This window comes from Python bivittatus, unplaced genomic scaffold (assembly GCF_059951505.1).
Source record: "Python bivittatus isolate LINGU-HERP-01145 unplaced genomic scaffold, Pbiv_v1 ctg000520_np1212, whole genome shotgun sequence".
NCBI classification, from domain to species: Eukaryota; Metazoa; Chordata; class Lepidosauria; order Squamata; family Pythonidae; genus Python; species Python bivittatus.
This window is the reverse complement of record NW_028277080.1, coordinates 810,001-831,029: the sequence shown is the minus strand read 5'-3', so window position 1 is coordinate 831,029 and position 21,029 is coordinate 810,001. Positions and strand designations below refer to the sequence as shown.

At 40.7% G+C, this 21,029-nt stretch overlaps 1 protein-coding gene across 1 annotated transcript in view; it reads right to left on the bottom strand.

The window, feature by feature from the left end:
• The window catches only part of LOC112542750 (low-density lipoprotein receptor-related protein 2-like), a 58,487-nt gene extending 55,269 nt beyond the window's left edge, over positions 1-3,218 (bottom strand). Inside the window, exons 1-2 of the mRNA XM_088147461.1 lie at positions 3,063-3,218; positions 1,499-1,612 (exon numbers count right to left, since the gene is read on the bottom strand). Of these exons, the coding sequence (XP_088003587.1) occupies positions 1,499-1,612; positions 3,063-3,141 (193 nt within the window). The 5' untranslated portion in view covers positions 3,142-3,218. The remainder of the gene's footprint in view (positions 1-1,498; positions 1,613-3,062) is intronic.
• Positions 3,219-21,029: the final 17,811 nt, after the last annotated feature.

Below are 21,029 nucleotides of genomic sequence, written 5' to 3'. Positions count from 1 at the left end.
TCAGCTTTTTGACAATTAGTGACAAGGCAAAATACCAAATTAAGCAGTTCCAAATGGTTTGGATAACTTCCAATTAGTTGCTATTAGTCATGCTGGTCTGATATGTTGAATTTATAGTCCAGAACATCTGGAGGACTCTATGTTAAGCTATTAACTTTGCTTGCCTTGTTTTGATCTGCCATATTAGATAAAAGGGCAAAGGTCTATGGAGATTATGGCATTGTACTAGAGTTTGAAATTCCTAGACAAGAGGTAGACAATCTGGTGTACTCCAGAGATTTTGGACTATATTTCCAGAGTCTTTCACCAGTGCCATGCTAGTTACAGCTGACGGCAAGTAAAATCCAAAATATTTCAAAGGCAACACATATTAATTTGATCCAGAATTTCTTTGGAACATTAGACTTAGAATTTCTTTGTACCAGGGATGCATGGCTCTCTGAAATGAGATTCTTTGCCATCAATAAATTCTATTAACATTCAGGATTTCTCAAGATCAGATAGTGATCAATTCTAGCTTTCCACTTTTGAGGGGACAGGGGAGAGAAGATTTAGAATAGAAGAATGGTTGAGTATCTTTTCCTTTTCTCTTTCAATTATGATCTGGTTCAGTTTCCTCCTTCCCCAACACACATGTATAATAATTATACATTTATAAACTCTTATTAGTTTAGCCTTTGTCTGTAATTATATAGAATATCTTAAAAATATGGGCTGTTGCATTTTACAGACTGAAGCCAAAAATAGATGCTTTGGGGAGGTGCAAACTTAGCTAAATAAAACTAGCAAGTTTGGGCATAGGCTGGCATGAAGCAGTAGACATGGCACATGTTGAAAAAACATGCTGTTCAAACTAAAAGCAGTTAAAGATGCTTAAGAGGCTAGCATAGTGTCTGCTTCACTTTTTCAACTTGTATATATAATAAAATAACACTAAGCAGCATAGAAAATGCTGGCCTTAACTCTAATATTGTTCCTTACCTGAGAAAGTAAATAATTGCAAGTAATAGCAAGCCAGGGCTACGCAGTTTTGTGCTTGTGTAGACTTTCTTTGGGGCTTCCTGGCTTCTCTGCCCCAGCAGGGAAACAGACATGCAACAAAGCCAAACACCAAACCCTACCCTCCTCTTCGGACCGTATTCCAGAAGGCTTTGGGGGCCCACAGGGACTTTTAGAAAATAAAAGTGAGCAGCTGCAGCCCAGTGTTTTGCTTGATGTAGTATGTGCAAAAAATGATGCTTGTTTCCCCCCCTCCAAAAAGTATGTTTTATAACCAGTCACTGCCAATGCTTCTGCAACTATTTTATGAGAATGAATAACATGCTGCCAAAAATCCCAGTGTTCTCACCAGAAGCAAAAGACTGCCCCCTCCCCCCAAATCTGGGATATTTCAAGTCAGTGCCCAAATGTTTGTTTCTTAGAAGAATTTGCATCCCACTTCACATTTTAAAGAGGGACAACAGCCCTCAACTGCATGGAGTAGCTCTGAAGAACTTACCGCAATGCTCATCTGAACCATCGGGACATTCTTGTTCTCCATTACAGAGCCATGAGAAAGGAATGCATTTATCTCTGCAACCAGCTTGCAGGCTGGCACTACAAGGTCTTCCATCTAGAACAAAAGTACACAGTCAAAAACAGTCTGCACAGACCACATAATCATGTACTCATAGCTGAAATCTTAAGAAGAATGTTTACGAATCCAAACTAAAGTCAATTAAATCCAGAGAATCACCACTTCCACAGTAGCAATCCATTTTTTCTTAAATTACCAAAAATTATAGTAGCAATTTGACTTATGAGAGTAACTGCCCCAACAGACCTGGATGAAGAGGTACCATAACTTGGGGAAGACCAATTCCAAATGTTTCTGTGCCGCTATTTTGGTGTAATGCAATTTGAAACGCACATCTGGCACATCTTAAAGCACCTCTGCTTTTCCTGGGGTCACAACTGCCTTCCATGCAAAAAGAGGCTTCTGATTTAAGGTAATCTTAACAGGTATAACACATGGATGCCCATCACTCTCCAAATCACATTTTGCCCTTTGAATTCAGATCTCTGCACAGCTGTTTTTCTAAAAACCACCAATGCAGTAGGCACTGAAAAATGATCTAAATAGCAATACCCATTAGAAACCAACACTAAATATTGCAACATCAATTTAAACAACTAAGTTAGAAGGTGGCCCTTTTCAACATCCTTCCCCAAAGCTAAAAAAGTAGGGATGGGTGCAACAAGCAGGGCTCTCTGAGCCAGAGTCCTCCAAAATTTCCAGAAAGGAGCTCCAAAACAGTCAAGATCACCCACCCAGTTTACTTTCCCAACCACTGATATCCAAGAACTATAGGCTAGACTGAAAAGGCCTAACAGCTCTGAGAAGGCAATAGCAAACAATATTATGCAGTTTCCAAGGAAACTACGTGGACACATTCATGTAAGCTGAACATGTCAAAGATCCTTTGACCATGACAAATAACCCTGAACCTAACATAGCCACCATAGCATAGCACAATCACGTGAATATCAACTGAACCCTAGGCAAGTGAAGCTTACTCCCAATTATTTTATTTTAAGACCAAATTGAGAGCTTTTCTGCACTACTGACTTAAGCTCCTTGACTCCTATGTGAATACTGGCTGGAAATTAAGCAGGCTCAAAAAACCTCTTCCAGGATTTCAACCCTTTCCTCTACTTTGGTCATGGTGATGGCTGATCTTCTGTCCAGGCCAGATTAACCACTACCCCCGGCTAGTAGATTCTCCTGCTTCTTTACCCTTCCAGGATAGATAAAAAGGAAAGACCACAATTTTATCAGTAGGAGGTCCCTTGTCCCTTAGGCTGGAAGAGGAAACTAGTGAAACTCCATCAATTTCACCTGATTCAAATAAAATTAAGACGAGCGAGCCTACCCCTTTACTGTTTTATCAATACACGCGTAGGAAAAAAAGCCCATCGTTTCTCTGGATCTTCATAGTTTAACCAAGCTACGGCAAGACCCCCCCCCATCCTAGGACACGCTCTCCCCCAGAACAGGGGAACCACAGAGAGACCGCTCTCACCTCCGCTGGGCGACAAGCGACCCCAGCCACCCAACGCAGCCAAAAACAGGAGAACAGCGTGGAGCGGGAAAAGCTCCATGACTGGGGAGAAAAACGCGCCGAGCCAGCGGCTGTCTAGAAGGACAAGGCGAACAAGAACGAAGTCTTAAAAAAAAGAAACAAAAAACCACCACCCACAAAAGACAACGTCGCGGCGCTGCTTTAGGGGAGCTTTTATCGGCCGCCGAAGCCCCATTGGGCTCAGCTGGGCGCCAATCAGCGCTTTCGGTCCGGCCTCGGCCAAGCTGCTGCTAGCGACGCGCCCGCAGGAGGGCGGCGTGGCGCGCGGCAGTTGCCATCCTGAGCGCACTTAACGGGGGGAGAGAACACGGCGGCGCTGCACGAGCCGGCTTTTACTTTTGAGTAAACGTATATCGGATCGGAGGGCGCTGAACCCGGGAGTCCGGTTGAACGGCTGGATAACACAGCATAAGGGCCTGCCGGATGACTCTGCGTTCTCACCTGGAGGTCACCATGCTTACTAGAGCCTTTACCTCTGTGTAAGCATGCAGAAGATTGCAGTTTAAGCCTTGCAGAATTGTCACGCTCCACGCAGTGTTCGTCGACTATAATACTGCTTTTCCGTTTGCTTTCGTTTTCATTCTATATTTTTTCTTTAGTTAACAAAGTAGACTCCCAATTTAATCATAACTGTTTAATATAAATGTTTGGGTTCCTTAGGGGAGGAAATGTTATTTTCTCCCCCCTCACCCCCCAGGGGGAATTTAATGGCTTGCATCTGCAAAGATTCAGCTGTTGAACTCATTTTCTGGCTTGCGGACATTGCGATGTGGAATTCCTTACTAGAAGGATCTTCCAATTGCAGTTATGTTTAATGGCATGAGATGTGTGCTGGAAAACTGACATTGTCAATCACAGCCATAATAGGCAAAAAAAATTGAACTCTTTAATCATGCTTAGCCATAGTTTGCTTGTTTCTTTCACAGAATTTGTATGCCACCCCAATCACAGACCCCCCAGGTCTAGGTTCACGTAACACAATGCATTAACCTCCTGGGCTGCATATACACAACACATTAGGCTAAAACAATTGGCTAGCTTGCAGTTCAGTGTTGTGTGAAATTAGCCCAAAATCTGCTCCCACCCTCAGGGCCTCTTTACTCTAGCCAAGCTAGAAAGACACCAACATGTATTTCAGCAAGTGTGAAGATAGCTATGCTGCCTTTCTCTTTTCTTACCCTGGTCAAGAAAAACTTTAGATTTACATGGAAGAGAAATGTATACTATTTATGTCAGATGCTGAAATGATTGCATATAAATTGGTTTCACACATCACACTCTTAGAAAATAAGGAATGTTTGTTGATGACTTCAGGTGTTGTGCATTAATCCAGCTATGATGGTTTGTAAATCATGATTCAAACTCTCAGGTTGTTGTGAAGTCTAGAGGTTGTGTTTTATCCAATAAACTATGGTTATGCAAAGCACAAGTTAGTGCAATGTATGAGCCTAGCCATAATCTGTTTTAGGAAAATAAGACTGTTCCTGCTCAGAGGAAAGGAAGTTTGAATGCCAATGCACATTTGATGCAGGTTTTTCCATGGGCTTATGAAACCGAGCAACACGGACAAGTCAAGAAAAGCACAGCAAATCCAAAACTTTTTTTTTAATTAAAAAAAAAAGATCCTAATATTAGTCATATATGTGAGATGGGCTGCTATATAAATCTAATTAATCAATCAGGTAATTTTCTAATAAATCAAGAAAATGCTGATGTCAAGTCTGATGCATTTTAAATACTATCAAACCTTATTATTTATCATTCAAAATAAGAACATGGAACATTGCATTTAATCTGTACTTAAAAGAAAATACCTGAATAATGGCTCCAGTAATTCAACAAAAAAGGCAAGACTGATATTACTGGGTTAAATGGTAAATGTGCTGTACTTAATTATTTAGGGGCAAAAGTTATCAGTAGTTATGGATACGGCTGTTACCAAACTCATAAAGCAAATATAAAGTGATTAAAGAAACTTCAAAATATTGAATCCTGCTAGTTAAGAACCTGATCTGGATTTTCTTCCCCTCCACCTTACTCCAAAAGGTAGTGAAGATGACTTTTTGTGTCAAGTAATGGTTATATCTATCTTGGGGTTAGGGCATTACAGAGTTTTATTTTCTTGTAGTACCACCTTTTAAAAAATGGATTGGGGCAGTTAAACTAATGTTTCAAGTTTTGAAATAGAAATGTATATTTCAAAAAGGTTACCTCTCTCACACACACACATACACTTAATTTTAACTGAATACATTGTATAAATACTTCCACAACAGTATATAACTTTAACATTGTAATATAAAGACTGCTATAGCCATCCTAATAATGAAATTGCCTTTTGTACATATCATGGTTGTGTGAGACTAGGCTGAAGCTGCCATAACCTAAAGATGAAGCAGGCACGTAAGCAGAGAGGACAAAAGCCAGGAATCTTATCTATGAGATCCCTTCAGGGAGGTAGATAAGAAGGAAGCAAGTCTTAAGGAAAAAACAAAGGACCTGAACCAGAAAGAGGAAGTTGGGCCTGAGCACATGGAGGCCCTCACCCCAATCCCATCAACTTGTCCTTTTGGGGATAAAAGGGGTCCCAAAGCCCGCCCACTCTTGAGTCTTGGTCATCTGAGTCATCCAGACTTGGCAGCTTCCGTCCCTCTAGCTAGTGCCTGGCGGCCTAGTTGGGAAGGACCTGGGTAAGTGTGTGTGTGTGTTGTGTATGAGGAAGAGCAAATGTACCTTGCAACCAGTAAAGTTTTGCTGTTACTTTAAATTCACTGGGTCTCCGTGTATTACAAAGAACCTCTTGTGCCTCATTGTTCGGTTGGAAGTGATTTTTGTGTATCCCCAATTATTTCCCGGCTGTTGACCAGGGCTGTGTGTCTCTCTGCTCCAGCCGCACCTATCTGGAAAACCCAGGTAGAAAGCAAGGGGGGCTGACAAGATCCGTGTGCCTCAACAGGCTGTGAGTGTGTGAGTGACCATAAGCCGAACCTGGGAGCAACTGTGTAACATTCTTATTGGTGTTAGAAGTGGGATACACAGTTTGGACCCTTTGAATTTATTATTTGAGCGATTAGTTATGCCTTTGTGGAAATTTGGAGATGCCCAACAAAGGGGTGTTTTGTCACTGCCTGCCTCCCAGGCGACAGCTCCACTGGAGAATCCTGAGGAGGGGGAAATGGGTTTGGTATATTGTGAAATGATGGAGAAACTTGTTAAGAAGTTGGGATTGCCTCTTGGTGACTTGCAGGAGAAAATGAAGTCAGTGTATTCAGGGAGGGATGTTAGGATAGAATTTGGAAAGCTGTACAAATTCAGAGGAGGGAAGAAACAGAAAGATTTACCTGGAGTGTTGGCAGTAATATTGGGAGTTGGCTTGTCCCAGATGGACCAGCTCCTCACACAGTTGCGGTCAGAGAACTGCTCTTTAAAAGGAGACTTGAAACAACTCAAAAATACCCACCATGTTTTGCAGGCTGATTACCAGCTGCAAAAGAGCCAAATGGTGGAACTAAGAGAGACCTTGGCTCAACTGAAGGATAGTGTAGAAAGGGAAGAGGAATGGCAACAAAAGCATGTTGCGCAAGAACTAAAAATTGAAGCTTTAAAGGACCTTGTGCAGACCTCTGCTAAGAATAAGGCCAGAGCATGTGGAGAATGTGGTAAGGTAGAGGAACTACGCAGACAAATAAGGCAACAGTCTTACCAAATTGCCTGCTTCACAGGCTCAGACCTAGATGAAACCCCAGACTTTTTTGATGGGAAGGAGCCTTTTGAGGAATTAAGCCACAACCTCCCTGAGGCTTCAATAGCAGTAATGGAAACCCGAGCACAAACAAGGTGCAGAAATGCCCAAAACCAGCAATGGGAAGAGTGGGAACAAGTAGTCACTCATACCCCTTTATTGGGAGGAGAGCTGAAACAGATTGTTACAGATTTGGGGGCCTTGAGCCCTGACCCTCTCAAATGGACCTGGAAGCTGCATCAACTCAGCCTCCAGTACAATTTGTCTGACCAAGAGACTGAGCGGGTCATATTAACATACCCTGAAGTTCGCACCAAGTGGCACATATACCGGCGACATCCTAATCCTCCCAATCCCAGTGACCGCCTTAGTGTCTTACAGGGGCTCCAAAACATGGTGCAGGACTTAATGATTGGTACCCAATTACGGCTTAAAGCCATTGGGGATCGGCAGGGGAAAGAGGACCCTTTAGAATTTTGCCATCGTTATTTATGGTATCAATTCATAGCCAGAACAGAGCCAGCTAATAACAGGGATGAAGGGCGAACGATGGGTGACATCATGCAGCGCCCCTGGAGCAATCAGTCTTTAAAAGGAGTGCTGGGTGCGCTGCAGCGCCCTGAGCGAGCTTGGATCGGGCGAGTGGATGCAGCTTACCCATTAGACTTGGCCACTTTGGAAACAGATCTGCAAGAAGCAAGGAAAGCTGTTGGAAATGTTGGAGAGGAAAGTAAAGTAAAGACTGTGGGGGAGGTGCAAATAATTAGAGATAGGTGGGAAAGAAGTGGGGGAGACAGCAGGAATAGGAATTTGTGGAGTAATCAGGGCCAGAGACTAGGGAATGGAGAGGAGCGTGTGCAAGTGTGGCGAAAGCTGAAAGACTTAGGAGAAAACATGGAGAGATGGGATGGGGCTCCTACTAAAAGCTTGAAGGAGCGGGTGGAACAGTTAGAGAAATCAGGGAGGAAAGCATGGAGCAGAAGAGGAAAATGAAGGGAAAGTGAAGAAGAAAGAGCAGCCTTTTTTGCTGCTCCAGCAGGAACTGAAACAATTAACAGAAGCTTTAAGGAAAGTTTCAGTCCTAGCTGAAAGGGGAGGGTATGTGAATTGGAATCCCGAATGGCTTAAAAACTTAGCAGAAGTAAGAACAGACATGGCTAAAGCCTTGGAACAAGCTGATGCTGCTTCCAGAGAATCCAAAATTGCATTAAACCAGGGGATCAAGTTATGGTGAAAAAAGGAAAACCAGGAGGAGCCCTGGGACCACGATGGAAGGGACCACATACAGTCCTTGATGTAATTTCACCCCATCTAGTGTACCTGGACACAAACAGATGGTGGCACCGGTCCCAAGTTAAGCCTGTGTAACCTGTGTAAATAGGCTAGATTGCTTTTGTCTTCCACTCCCTCTTTTGTCCCCCCCTTTCTTTGTTTTCCTTTGCTTTTTTTGTCCCCCCACCCTTTTGATTTTATCCACAGGATCCAAGCATGAAGATCTACATCCAAATTCTCCTGTTGGGACAATGCCTAGAAGCTCTGCAGCACAGTTCTAACAATAATTTTTTGTAGAACTGGCACAAACTGCTATGAACAGCTCAGCTTTTTGCGTAGGGCGACTTTTGACAGTGGGAGGGGTCACATCCACCTGCTTCTTTGGAATACCCTCAAGCCTAGAGACATTAAGAGATGCTACTGCTTTAAAGAATTTCACTAATGACTTGTGGGAAGGAATGTTCTTTCACTTTGGATCTTCTCCAGAACCTGAACCATGGACAAACCAGAGGAGAATGACCCTGAATCTTTTAGGGGTAACCAATGCAACTCAATGTGTATATTTCACTAACCTTGGGAATCATAAACACCCACTGCCCTCCAATTCTTCTGTTTTTACTTGTGAAAAGGTCTACAATATCTCCTATGCCTCCACCCCTTTATTTTTACCTAAAGGTTTCTTTTTGTTATGTGGTCATGAGGCCTATACTCATGTCCCAGCCTACAGTTCAGGGGGGCCTTGTGCCATTGGGCGCTTGACCTCTCTATATGCCCTGCCTCCCATGCAAGTAAACCCATCAACCTGACTTAAAAGGGAACTCTCATTTGATTGTGAGAGTGACGTGACACTCTTATCCAAAACGGAAGTCATGGCTCTGGCCCTCTCCTTAGTGGGGGTCCCTGCACTGAGCAAAAGAACCTATATGGACCTAAGAAAAGTGGCCTGTATCCTAGCTAAAAGTGTCAACCCCACATCCTCCCTTATTGCAGCTCTAACTGAAGAAGTGACTGATATCAGGGCTGCAGTCATCCAAAACCGTGTGGCTATTAAGGGCAGGACAGGGCTGTGAATCCTTTCAAGGTCTTTGTTGTTTTAACCTAACCAACAACGAGAACTACATTGAGGCAAAACTAGCCAAGCTGAAAATTCTAGCCTCTCACATCTCCCAAGATCCAGAGGGATGGAACTGGTCATGGCTCACATCTTGGTTACCAGACTTTGAATCCTAGGGAAGGAAGATTGTTCAAATCTTGCTGTTTGTATTATTTGCCTTTATATTAATTTCCTTAATCTTTCAATGTGTTAAATCTGTTTTCCAGAAATGTTGTATCTCCATGTCAACTGGACAGCAAACCTATTGGCAAGAATACCTAAAAAAACCCTGTAATGCTCTGAGTGGGTGATGAGTGAGCCCCATTTTGTGGCATCTCCTGTTTAACTCGATGCCAAGGGGAGGAATATGTGAGACTAGGCTGAAGCTGCCATAACCTAAAGATGAAGCAGGCACGTAAGCAGAGAGGACAAAAGCCAGGAATCTTATCTATGAGATCCCTTCAGGGAGGTAGATAAGAAGGAAGCAAGTTAAGGAAAAAACAAAGGACCTGAACCAGAAAGAGGAAGTTGGGCCTGAGCACATGGAGACCCTCACCCCAATCCCATCAACTTGTCCTTTTGGGGCTAAAAGGGGTCCCAAAGCCCGCCCACTCTTGAGTCTTGGTCATCTGAGTCATCCAGACTTGGCAGCTTCCGTCCCTCTAGCTAGTGCCTGGCGGCCTAGTTGGGAAGGACTAGTTGGGAAGGACCTGGGTAAGTGTGTGTGTGTGTGTGTGTGTGTGTGTATGTATGTATGTATGTATGTATGTATGTATGTATGTATGTATGTATGTATGAGGAAGAGCAAATGTACCTTGCAACCAGTAAAGTTTTGCTGTTACTTTAAATTCACTGGGTCTCCGTGTATTACAAAGAACCTCTTGTGCCTCAGTGTTCGGTTGGAAGTGATTTGTGTGTATCCCCAATTATTTCCCGGCTGTTGACCAGGGCTGTGTGTCTGTCTACTCCAGCCGCACCTATCTGGAAAACCCAGGTAGAAAGCAAGGGGGGCTGACAGGATCCCTGTGCCTCAACAGGCTGTGAGTGTGTGAGTGAGTGACCATAAGCCGAACCTGGGAGCAGCGTGTGTAACAGTTGCTTCTTGATTACATTTATTATCTAAACTGTGTTCTTGCACACCAATAGAAATTGGAATTTTAAAGGATATTTAAGCTATTTGAAAGTGATGCTTCATCATAAAAGTGTACTTAAGGAACACAGCATTCCCTTGGTTATCTAAACTGATAAAATTGGCTTTAACAGCACAATCCTATTCTTTTGAGTTGAATGGGTCTTACTTTTGGAAAGTGAGAACATATTTTGCTATTCTGGTTGCAAGAAAAAGGAAACAAAATTGCAAATCCCAAATTTTAGAATGTATTCCTTTATTAAAATACAAAATAATAGGAATAATAAAAATAAAGATTGATTTAAATAAACTGTATACCCACTACAAACATTTTATATAGAGATGGTAGAAACCATAATAGTTACTTTCTTGTCCTTCTGTTAAAAAAAAAAACAATTTCAAAGACTGACAAGGGGCACATGCTAAAAATAAACTGTTGCAAGCTGGGTGTAGATTTATTCTTTCAATATTATATGATAATTCCTTTAGCTATTCTGCATGCACAAAGCATCCATGACTTTTGATTTCTTGGTAACTTTCAAATGCAGGGAATATAATACAAAACAGCATGTTCACATTTGAAAAGCAGCAATGACTTTAAACAAGCTACACAAAGTGAAGCATATGCATTAGAAAGGCAGAATAGCATGTTAATATAAATAAGCATTAATAATCCTGTAAATTTCAGATCCAAATATAGTATGGCAATTAGAGGCAACGCTATAATAATTAGAAATAAATAATTGCTGACAAGCCTGTGAATTTTAGTTCAAAATGTCCCAAGCTATATAGGTTAGTGGTTTGAGCTTCTCCACCAGTTACTGTATATCTGCAACAATATGGCAATTGTAAGGAAACTCCTATTAATCTTTCTGTAACGTGTTACATAAATATGGAATGATGCTTTTTGTATAAACCCAATTTTAAGACCAAAATAAAGTTTTAAAACAATCTGCCACCGCCCATTTGCAAGAGTAGGTCATTCTAATTTGTTTTTCCAAAGCTCATGTAAATAATATTCTTATCCATTTCCAGCTTCTGGCAAGATAAATTACTAGCCTAAGAACTTTAATGAATCATTCCTAGACCTTCAAGAAATACAGCAGCAGCAACATCCAAACCAGAGTCCAAGCATCAAAAGCTTGAATCACGTAAGCTGTCACAAAGCACTCTGAGGCAACCCTGCTGTTAGGTCTACATTTTAAAAAAGGCTTCAACAAAGTTCAATTGATCCAAGGTGATAATAATAATCCGGGTTGGCATCTTTTCCTCCCCTGATAGGATTTACCATCTTTTCTTCAACCAGACTTTTCCCCATAAGCTTTTCATGGGATCAAAACTCTGCCTCCAGTCCAATACAGTGTTTCTTAACCTTGGCAACTTTAAGATGTGTGGACTTCAACTTCCAGAATTCCCCAGCCAGCAAGGCTGGCTGGGGAATTCTGGGAGTTGAAGTCCACACATCTTAAAATTGCAAGGCTGGCTGGGGAATTCTGGGAGTTGAAGTCCACACATCTTAAAATTGCCAAGGTTGAGAAACACTGGTCCAATATTTTCTTGCAGGCTCAAGGGCAGGAATTGAAGCGAATGCCTGAACCAATACGAGCCCAATTAACGCTTTACACACTGGGAAAATAATACTACTTCAGGGACATGGCATAGCAGGGAATCAAGAAATTGTGATCCATCTGTGATCACAGCACCACCCATCCCTGACCATTCCTTCTTCTGCCATGCATTTCAACAGATCTTTGCCTGTGTACAGCAGTCAAGCTGGAACAGCAACTATATGGAAAGCTAAAAGAATTGCCCATTAATCAGGCCTGTAAACTGATGGGAAATTAATAGAGCAAACATGGGAATACATCGGTTTGGCAGGAATGTCATCTGGATCCTCTGTTGCTGAGTAAATGAAGCTGGGGAACAAAGTGTCTTGCCAAACAGTAATGAATCCTATCAAGTTTGGAATGCAAACTGTTCCATGTTTCTAGTCATAGATGTCCTTGCAGTGAACAGTTCATTCCATGGCTGAGGAACATGAATATCCAGTTCCAAAATCTAATACACCATACTGAACATTAGCTCCATTCCTGGGTAATGTTCTTCTTTTGATAAAACAAAGGTTACTCCCATAGGTAAGCTTGTGTTGCTTTAATCAGTTAAAAGGAAATGGCAGAAGCTTTACAATTCAAATAGATTTCATTAGAAGCTGGGCAGGGTTTTGCATTTCTGCTGAAATGCAGTTGAATGTACCTCCTGCCTTACTGGATATCACTTTTAATAGAGTCAGCATCAGGAAGATACATGTTTTTATAAAATTCTGTACATTTTCAGAGCATATTAACCTTTTCCTATATGAATGCTTCAGTACAGGATCAAGTGCCTGAGTAAGGCCACCTGGGATATTTACAGAGCAATCCTATACAGGTTTACTCAGAAGTAACTCTCATTGACTTCAGAGGTACTCACTCCCAGGTAGGTATAAAATTGCTTTCAGAACAACTATGGTTAGGAGCTGAAGATCTGAATACAAATTATGTATGTACCTTTAAATATAATATATGGAATTAGTGATATCAGATCCAGATTTGGATTAAATATTACATGTTTTTGATATTGCAATGAAATATTCTGAATGTTTAGTACTGAACCCAATGGTTTTACATGTGCCTATATCTGGATGTTAACACCTTAGTTTCAGGCAATGAAGTAATTCAGCATCGCTTTTGATTGCAAACACATGAAATCCAACTAGTTTACCACGTGTGAGAAACTAGTGGGAAACTGCATTTGCAGGCCCTCCTTGGTTGCCCAGATTTAAAGAAACAAGATCAGGATTTTCATTTGCTTTTTTCTTCTAATGAGACAAAACGAATCTTTGGGGTGGCACAGAATGCTGGATCATTTTTAGGCATAACATTTTTGAGCTGTGTGTGATGGAGTTGCTATTGAGCCTATTCAGAATGGTATTAGGAATTATTTCCTCCAGGAGAAATGCATTGGGAAATACCCAGATTTCAGCAAAATTGAGAAGGAAACAGATTCTAATGTTCCAGTTAGGGTATAAAAGGTACATATTGCCCTGATAATAGTTCTCTTCCTTAAACATATCTCCACCTCCTCATGGGGCTTCTTCCTCTTAATTATGAGATTAGCACTCTTGGGGTGTATCCTACCCTGGCCATAACTTGCACCATTTGATTTTCCATGAATCCAACAGCAACCACTTGTGCACGCGTGCACAGTTGACCCCAAGATGGCCTTTGCACTCCAGGCCACTCCAAATGAATCACATTTCAAGTCCAGGCAGCCCCAACCAGCACTGTCAATGATGAAAAATGATGGGAATTGCAGTCCAAACGGACAGGAGGAACACAGGGTGGGAAGTACCATCGGGAGGGAATTCTGACTGCAGGTGGTAACAGTTCAGGGATACTGACTGGAATATCAGCAGTCTTGAGCTTCAGTGGGATGAATATGGACTCCGAGGAGTTATTCTGATCCAGAATCCCAGATATTGTTCGTAGATTGTGCTGGGTCAGTGGGTGGCAAGAGATCCACTGGGATGGATGGCTCAGCCCAGCAAGGAGCACCTTTTGCTAGTGAAGGTGTGTGTGTGTTGATGTGTGCGTGCATGCCATTTCGTCCTATTCTTAGCAACTCCTGCTGGCAGAACTCACTGTTAAAATTGCACTACACAACCGTAAGTGAGCTTGTGGCTCACAATTGGTAAGTTTGGTTTCATATAATCTAAAATTGCAGTTCTTGTATAATTGAATCGAACTTCTATCAGTTTAGAATTAATTAATCAATCAATCAGTTGCACTAGGCTTATATGCCACTCTAGTTAGTTTGTTAATCAGTCCTTTGTTGTGGTCAATAACCAGAATTCCACTTAAAGAAAATAAAAATTCAAAGTTACAAATTCAAAGAAGACAAAAATAAACTACCATAACTAAATAATCGATAGAATTGGTTACAGTGGGTTTCATAGACAATAAAACAAAATTTGGCTACATTCAAAGAAGGGGAATCTTATTGGTCGGCTAACAACAACTGTACACAAAACAAACGTACAGCCTGCAGACATCGAGTTGGGGGCGTCAGGGGGGCAACATTCTGAGATTATAACGAATTCGGATATAGGGTCCTGTAATGGTATGTGGGAATGACCTTGGGAGACAGGGCAAAGAGGCAACCAAGCGAACGGTCAGATAAAAGGCAGCTGAGCCCGCAGCAGGAATGTGGGTAAGGTAAGAGGCTCAGAAGAGCTTGAAGTGTAAAGGAGATGGGGGGGGGGAGAGAATTGTACTTTCAGACTTGCAAGATTCTGTTAATGTAGCTTTACAATAAAGTAGAATTAGCTCATCTGGTCATGTTTCCTGTCTGGCCTACCTCACAGGGCTGATAGGTTACTAGATGTCCAGCGAAAGAAGGGCGTGTCCTCCTTTTTGTCTGCACGTCCTCTGTCCCACGTCCTTAAAATTAAATATTGTCTGGTTTTTTTAGTGTCTTGTTTTTGTTTTAATTTTTTAAACTGTTTTCACAACATAGTCATTGAAACTTTCATGTATTGTGATCTTCTAAATTGTCTGCTTCTCTCTTTCCCTTGTCTGTCCACAAACTCAACAGCCTAATTTTATATTATTTATTTCCTGATTCCAGCAATCAGCTTCAATCCATCCCCTTCAGAACTATGATCACTGGAGTCTGTAGATTGTATTTCTATGGTGAAATCTGAAAGGCGTGTCATCGATTCTATATTATCACTAGTGTATGTTCTTGAAAATAAAGATTTGTTAGAAAAATATTGTAATTGAAAAACCAGTCTTTCTGATGATGAAAAAAGTAATTTCATATACATGTAACCCTAAGTACATTTTTTTGCAGTTTTTCACTGTAATTTTTGTCACGGATGCCAAGAAAGTTAAACAGTTAATGTGTCCTCCTTCCCCCCATTTGTTCCCCTTTCCAATTGTCCATATTCTCCTTTTCCTGTTCAGATATCTGGTAATCCCAGATTAGAAGGCAGGCCTTGGCAGTTCATCCATTCTGCCTTTGACTTCCTGTTTTTTCAAAGTTTGTTTTTCATTAGATGGCATTTCTAACCAAAACAACCTAGAAACTGAAAACACTTCACCTGATAGGATCCTCAACTCTTACCTGCTTTTAAAAGTAACTTGTTCCTATTCCTATTGATAAAACTTCACTTCCTCTTAAGAGATGTCAAGCAAAGCTATGTACAATAAATATAACCACAAATAGTCCTATAACTCTACTACACATTATGGTTGGTCACACAGTCAGCCAGATGTTTAGACTGGATTTGGCATTTTTGTCTACCTTTCAAGGAAGAGATGTTCCTTGAGGTGTCCAACCACGGCTTCAGAGGCAAGAACCTTACCTAGTTTATCAATTTCTGAACAGGTTTAGCATGAAAACTAGCTATGATTAAAGCAGTTCCCTAGCACATTCTGCCCTATCTTGAGCTCCTGGGTCATGTACAAGGTAGACATATAAGACGATTCAGTGATCCATGACATGGATCACCATAGACTGCCTATGTCTAACAAGGAAAACTCATTGTGGATTAAAGCACTGAGAGATCTGCATCTGATGTGACAAGGCATCCTTTAACCTACCTGCTTGGTCTTCCAGGGGAAATGTATCCTGTAGATCAGTTTGCATACTCAGTTCCCAGACATAAATTCTGTCTAGCTACAGTGCCTCCATGCTGCTCGGATTTGGTTTCAATTAATGGTTTTTACCCTACCCACAACCAAATCTGAACATTGGTTCAGCACTTAACTGCCCTCACCTGACTCTGATAACAGATCAGCTAATAACTAATAAACTAATAGTAACTAATCAAGCTGATTGTCCTTTTGTACACTGATGATAACGTGAAGAGAGTTCTTTCTGAATATCCCAGTATGGAAAATCAGTTATAATTCAGCATACCGGAAAAGCAATGATTGGGCGGTGCGTGGCAAATGCTGATCTGGAACTACCCCCTGTTGTTGTGTTTATACACTTTTCTTCCTTTCATGAATTTGTTAAAGAAATACAGAATGCTGAGGAGTTTGTGCCAAGGCAAGCTGATGGGGTTGCCATATTGTTGAGACTGCCTCCTGCCTTGCATAGCCCAAGACAATGCTGCAGATCAATGTAAGAAAAGATTTGGTGAACATCCAAAAACCCCCAATTAAATCTGAATGTGTGCCAGTCACTAAGAAGTGAATGCTTAATGCAAAGTGATCAGTACAAATCCCAGCCCATATTAATGGGAGGAGTAGAAAGAGATGCCAATTGGCTTTAAAATGGGCAACAGACAGCAGATGGGAAGCACTGAAGCACAAAAATAAATAACTACAATCTTTTACTGGAAAGTCCTAGACTTAAAAGCAACTTCTGACTTCTGTATCAAATCAAAACAATTTTATTACAGCCCTAAGACCAGATACAATCAAAATATCTAATAATAGAAGTATTACATCCATATACAGTATATAAGAGAAAAACAATAGGTTTAACAGGATCTAAAATAATTAAGAACAGAGATGCTAAAATAAATCAAAATAAAATGCTATTATAAGAAATTCCAAACCTAAGTAATGGTACAGCGTATCGTACAGATGGTAGCACAAAACTGGGTGACTTGGGAGGGTATTTTTGAGTCCGTCCAAAAGAAGTAACATTAAATAGAAATCACACTCCCTTCCTGGAAATTTCTTCAAGATCAGACATAGAAGGGTCTGTCTAGAATCCTTCTATTGGGAACAGTATAGTAGCAGATGGTTTAGAGTTTCTATTGAGCCATCATCGCACAGGCATAACCAAAGATGCATAGGAGTACCCTTAAAATGTCCAAAAAGGACTGCTGAGGGCAAAGCATCCAACCTGGCTAAGGTGAAGGCCTTATGAAATTTCAGAATTGTAATGGATGATAAATAGAAAGCTGGAACAAACCCTTTTGGGAGAAAATGATAAACATTGAGGTGTAGCACCTTACTTAAATTTGTTTGGAGATCTATATCCCAAATTCATTGTTCAAAGGCAGTTCTAGCATTATCAAAACCAAATGAGCACAGATTTCCATAGAGAAGCTCAATCATTGAATTTTATATAGGGCTTTTTTAAGCCATGATGATTTAAAATGATTTCTAAATATTAATGGAGCAAAACCTATAGAAAGTAGAATTAACTTTAACTAGAAGGTAAGAGGAAGAAACCATGTTCTAGCATCCAACGAAACTATACCTGTTTCTACACGTAAGATGGCATTTTTGATACTTTTTGGAACCATCAATAATAATAATAATAAACTTATTTTGAATGGTTTCAATAATATTAGGCTTTACAAAGGAGCAGATTTGGGAGCCATAGAGGAGCTGAGGGACTGCCTTAGCTTGAAAGACATTGCAAGCTGCAGGGATATAATGGGCTCCATTTGAATGGCAAAATCTTACAATAGTTGTAGAGGTGTCCTGTATGACACTTGCCTGGTGAAAAAATGAGCACTCTGGGTAAGGAAGCATGGAACTGCACTCCAAGATATTTATGGGAATTTCTGTATAGTTCTGTACAGTTTCCCACTTCCTGATCTAAACATGTCTGGTTTTGTTCTACTGATGGAAAAACCCATTCTTATGGCTTACATTAGGAAGATGCTGATGAAACTGAATCCCTGACTGAGTTATGCAATGAAATTTCTGGAACTAGCAAAGAATCTGAAATTATTGATGGGATTCTGTTCCAGGAAGCTGCCCAAAAGCTATTTCTCTGTCAGGGCCAAGTGAAATTATGTAACAGGAACATCTACATGACACAAGCATTGAGGTGCTGTTTCAGGTTTAAGAGGGAGACAGCAAAGACCGTTCGGTGAGTTGGATTATGTGTACTTTAAAAGGTTCAGAAACTTCCTGTTCAGAATTATGAGCCCAAAGTCATGAATGCCCATTCAGAATGAAGTCACACTGAATTCCTTTGGACTTAGACCCTGGTAAATGTGTATAGGATTTCACCCATACTTTCCAGTTGATGGGGTGGGAACAGAAAAAGCAAATTGCTGCTGTCCATAGTTCTTCCTTCTCTTTCCCTCTCTGGTCTCATAATTGCAAGTCAATATAAATCAGTTAGACTGAAAAGGGGGCTTCAGGTCCTGGGACTACTTTCCCCCTGCTCACAGTGGCCATTGTAGAAGGAACTATCTTTCTAAATATTAACACTACACATTCTTATACCTCCTAAGACTCATTCCTGCCAGCTCATTTCCCTGTTTAGCTCCCTGGACTCTGAGTGAAGAAACAACACCAGAGTTTGGTATTTGTTTCATTTGTGTCATCAAGTTGTCTTATATGTGATAGGCCAGTGTGAAAATGGAATTGCCCCCCTATTCAATGTGATTGAATGGAGTGATTCAATAACTGGTTGCAGTATTCAGCTGCAATAACTGCAGTCAAACGCTTCCTGTAATTAGTGATCAGCCTCTCACATTAATGTGTAGGAAGGTTGGCCTATTCCTCCACGCCAAACTGCTTCAACTTAATGTCATTTGAGGGTTTTCTGGCATGAATTGCTTGTTTTCTGGTTCTACCATAATACGTGGTTTAGGTCTGGACTTTGACATGGCCATTCCAAAGTGCTGAATTTGTTTTTCACCCATTCTCTGTGTTTGGAATCACCGTCTTGCTGCATAGCTCACTTGTGCTTCAGCTAACATACAGATGGCCTGATTTTCTCCTGTAGATTTTTCTGACACTAAGCAGAATTCATGGTTCCTTCAATGACAGCAAATTGTCCAGACACCAAAGAATCCCCAAACCATGACACTAGCACCTCCATGTTTAATCACTGGCATGAGGTTCTTGAAATGAAATGTAATATTAATTTCTGCCAGATATGTAGCCCCCAACATTCCTCCAAAATGTCTGGCAAAACTTGAAGCAAGCATCAGTGTTCTACTTAGTGAACTACAGCTTCCATCCTACTACTGTACTCTCCTGTAAATATAATTTTTCGCCAGTGATTTTATAAATGGGGGAATCGTCAATACTGATTTTAGCCAAGGTGAGACAGGCCTGCAGATCCCTGGATGTTGTTCTGGGATACTTCATATTTTCTTGGGTGATTATATGTTGCACTTTCAGAGCGATTTTGACAAGGCAGCCATTCCTGGAAAGATTTACTGTTTTCCCAAATCTTTTCCATTTCAAGACTCTGTGACTTACTATAGATTGGTAGAGTCCCAGAAATTTTGAAGTGACTTTGTAACCTTTTCCAGACTGAGGGACATATATGACATTTTACAGAGGTCTGGAGAAATTTCTTGGGGTGACAGCATGATGTATGTGTAGAATCTATGGTGAGAACTTTACTGTAAAGAGGGGAGCCGATTTGCGACTTGTATGTCAGGCATGGCTGGCCTGATTATTGAATTGTTCACATGATTGGCTCTAGCTATCCCTTTAATTCAATTAATTGAACTAGGAAGTTGATTACATTTTCATATTGGCACACCACAGGTTGGATGACTCTGTTTATGAAATAAATGAAACAAATATGGTGGTATTTGCTCATTCAGACTCTCCTTATATACCAGGAGGACCCAAATGAATCTCTGGTAACATTCAGTGGTGAAGATATACAAACAGTCCAAAAACCTAAAAGGAAGTTAATGCTATATATTTTCCTTGAGCTGTAAGTTTAAACAGCATTGAGAATGTCAGGAACATTCCTATCAAGATTGGCTTTGGGAAATGTTTGCATTTGAGCTACTATTGGTTTGTTTATTGCAAAGAAAAGTAACTCATTAGTAAGACAAGAAGAATGTGATTTAGTAATTGGATTCATAATGTTAGTTTCAGTATAATTTATTGATTAAAAAGAGAAGCATTAACTCTAATGGTGGGGTTCACACAACATTAAGATGCCTCCTAACCTACAGCTGAATGGTTTTTCTATCATCACCAGTTTTTTCCCTTGCTTTCAAAAAAAAAAAAAAAAAGTAATAATAAAAATGGAGTTTGGGAAGCTCTTCATTTAAAGACACTTGTTTACATACAGCTGTAACTCACAAAATCATTAAGTTGTCTGTACCTGTCTATGTATTACTAGATTTTTCTTGATTTATTGTACTGCTGAAAGAAGAATATAAATATTTGCTCATGCTTATAACATTTTACACAGCTCTTTCAGCAAAAGGGCATCTAGAACGGCTTATAAATATCAATAGTAAGATACTGTAAATTCTGTGCTGGTTTGCAGTCTAAAAAACATATGAGAAAAAAGGGACAGGGAGGGAGGGAGAAAAAAACAAAAACTAGGTCAAGCTCCAGACTGGGAGGGAACAATTTAAGTTTTCTAACAGAATGGTTGCCATCTAAGCAACAGTTAATTTGAGGAATGGTCAAGGAAGCAGATCTCTAGTCTCAGCAGTCATGGAATAGCCTACTTCTTTTCCTCTTCCTGGCAATTTGAAGGAATTCAGACTGCACAGACATGGAAATCACATGATTTCAGATACTTCCGTACAGAAGGAGAAGAAGAGGAAGAGGAGAAGGAGAAAACTAATGTTGAGAAAAAGACTTTCCAGGACATGCTATTTCAGCACTGGCTGGGAATTTTGCAGCTGTTACTCCCAACAGAACTGAAGGGGATCCAACTGGGAAA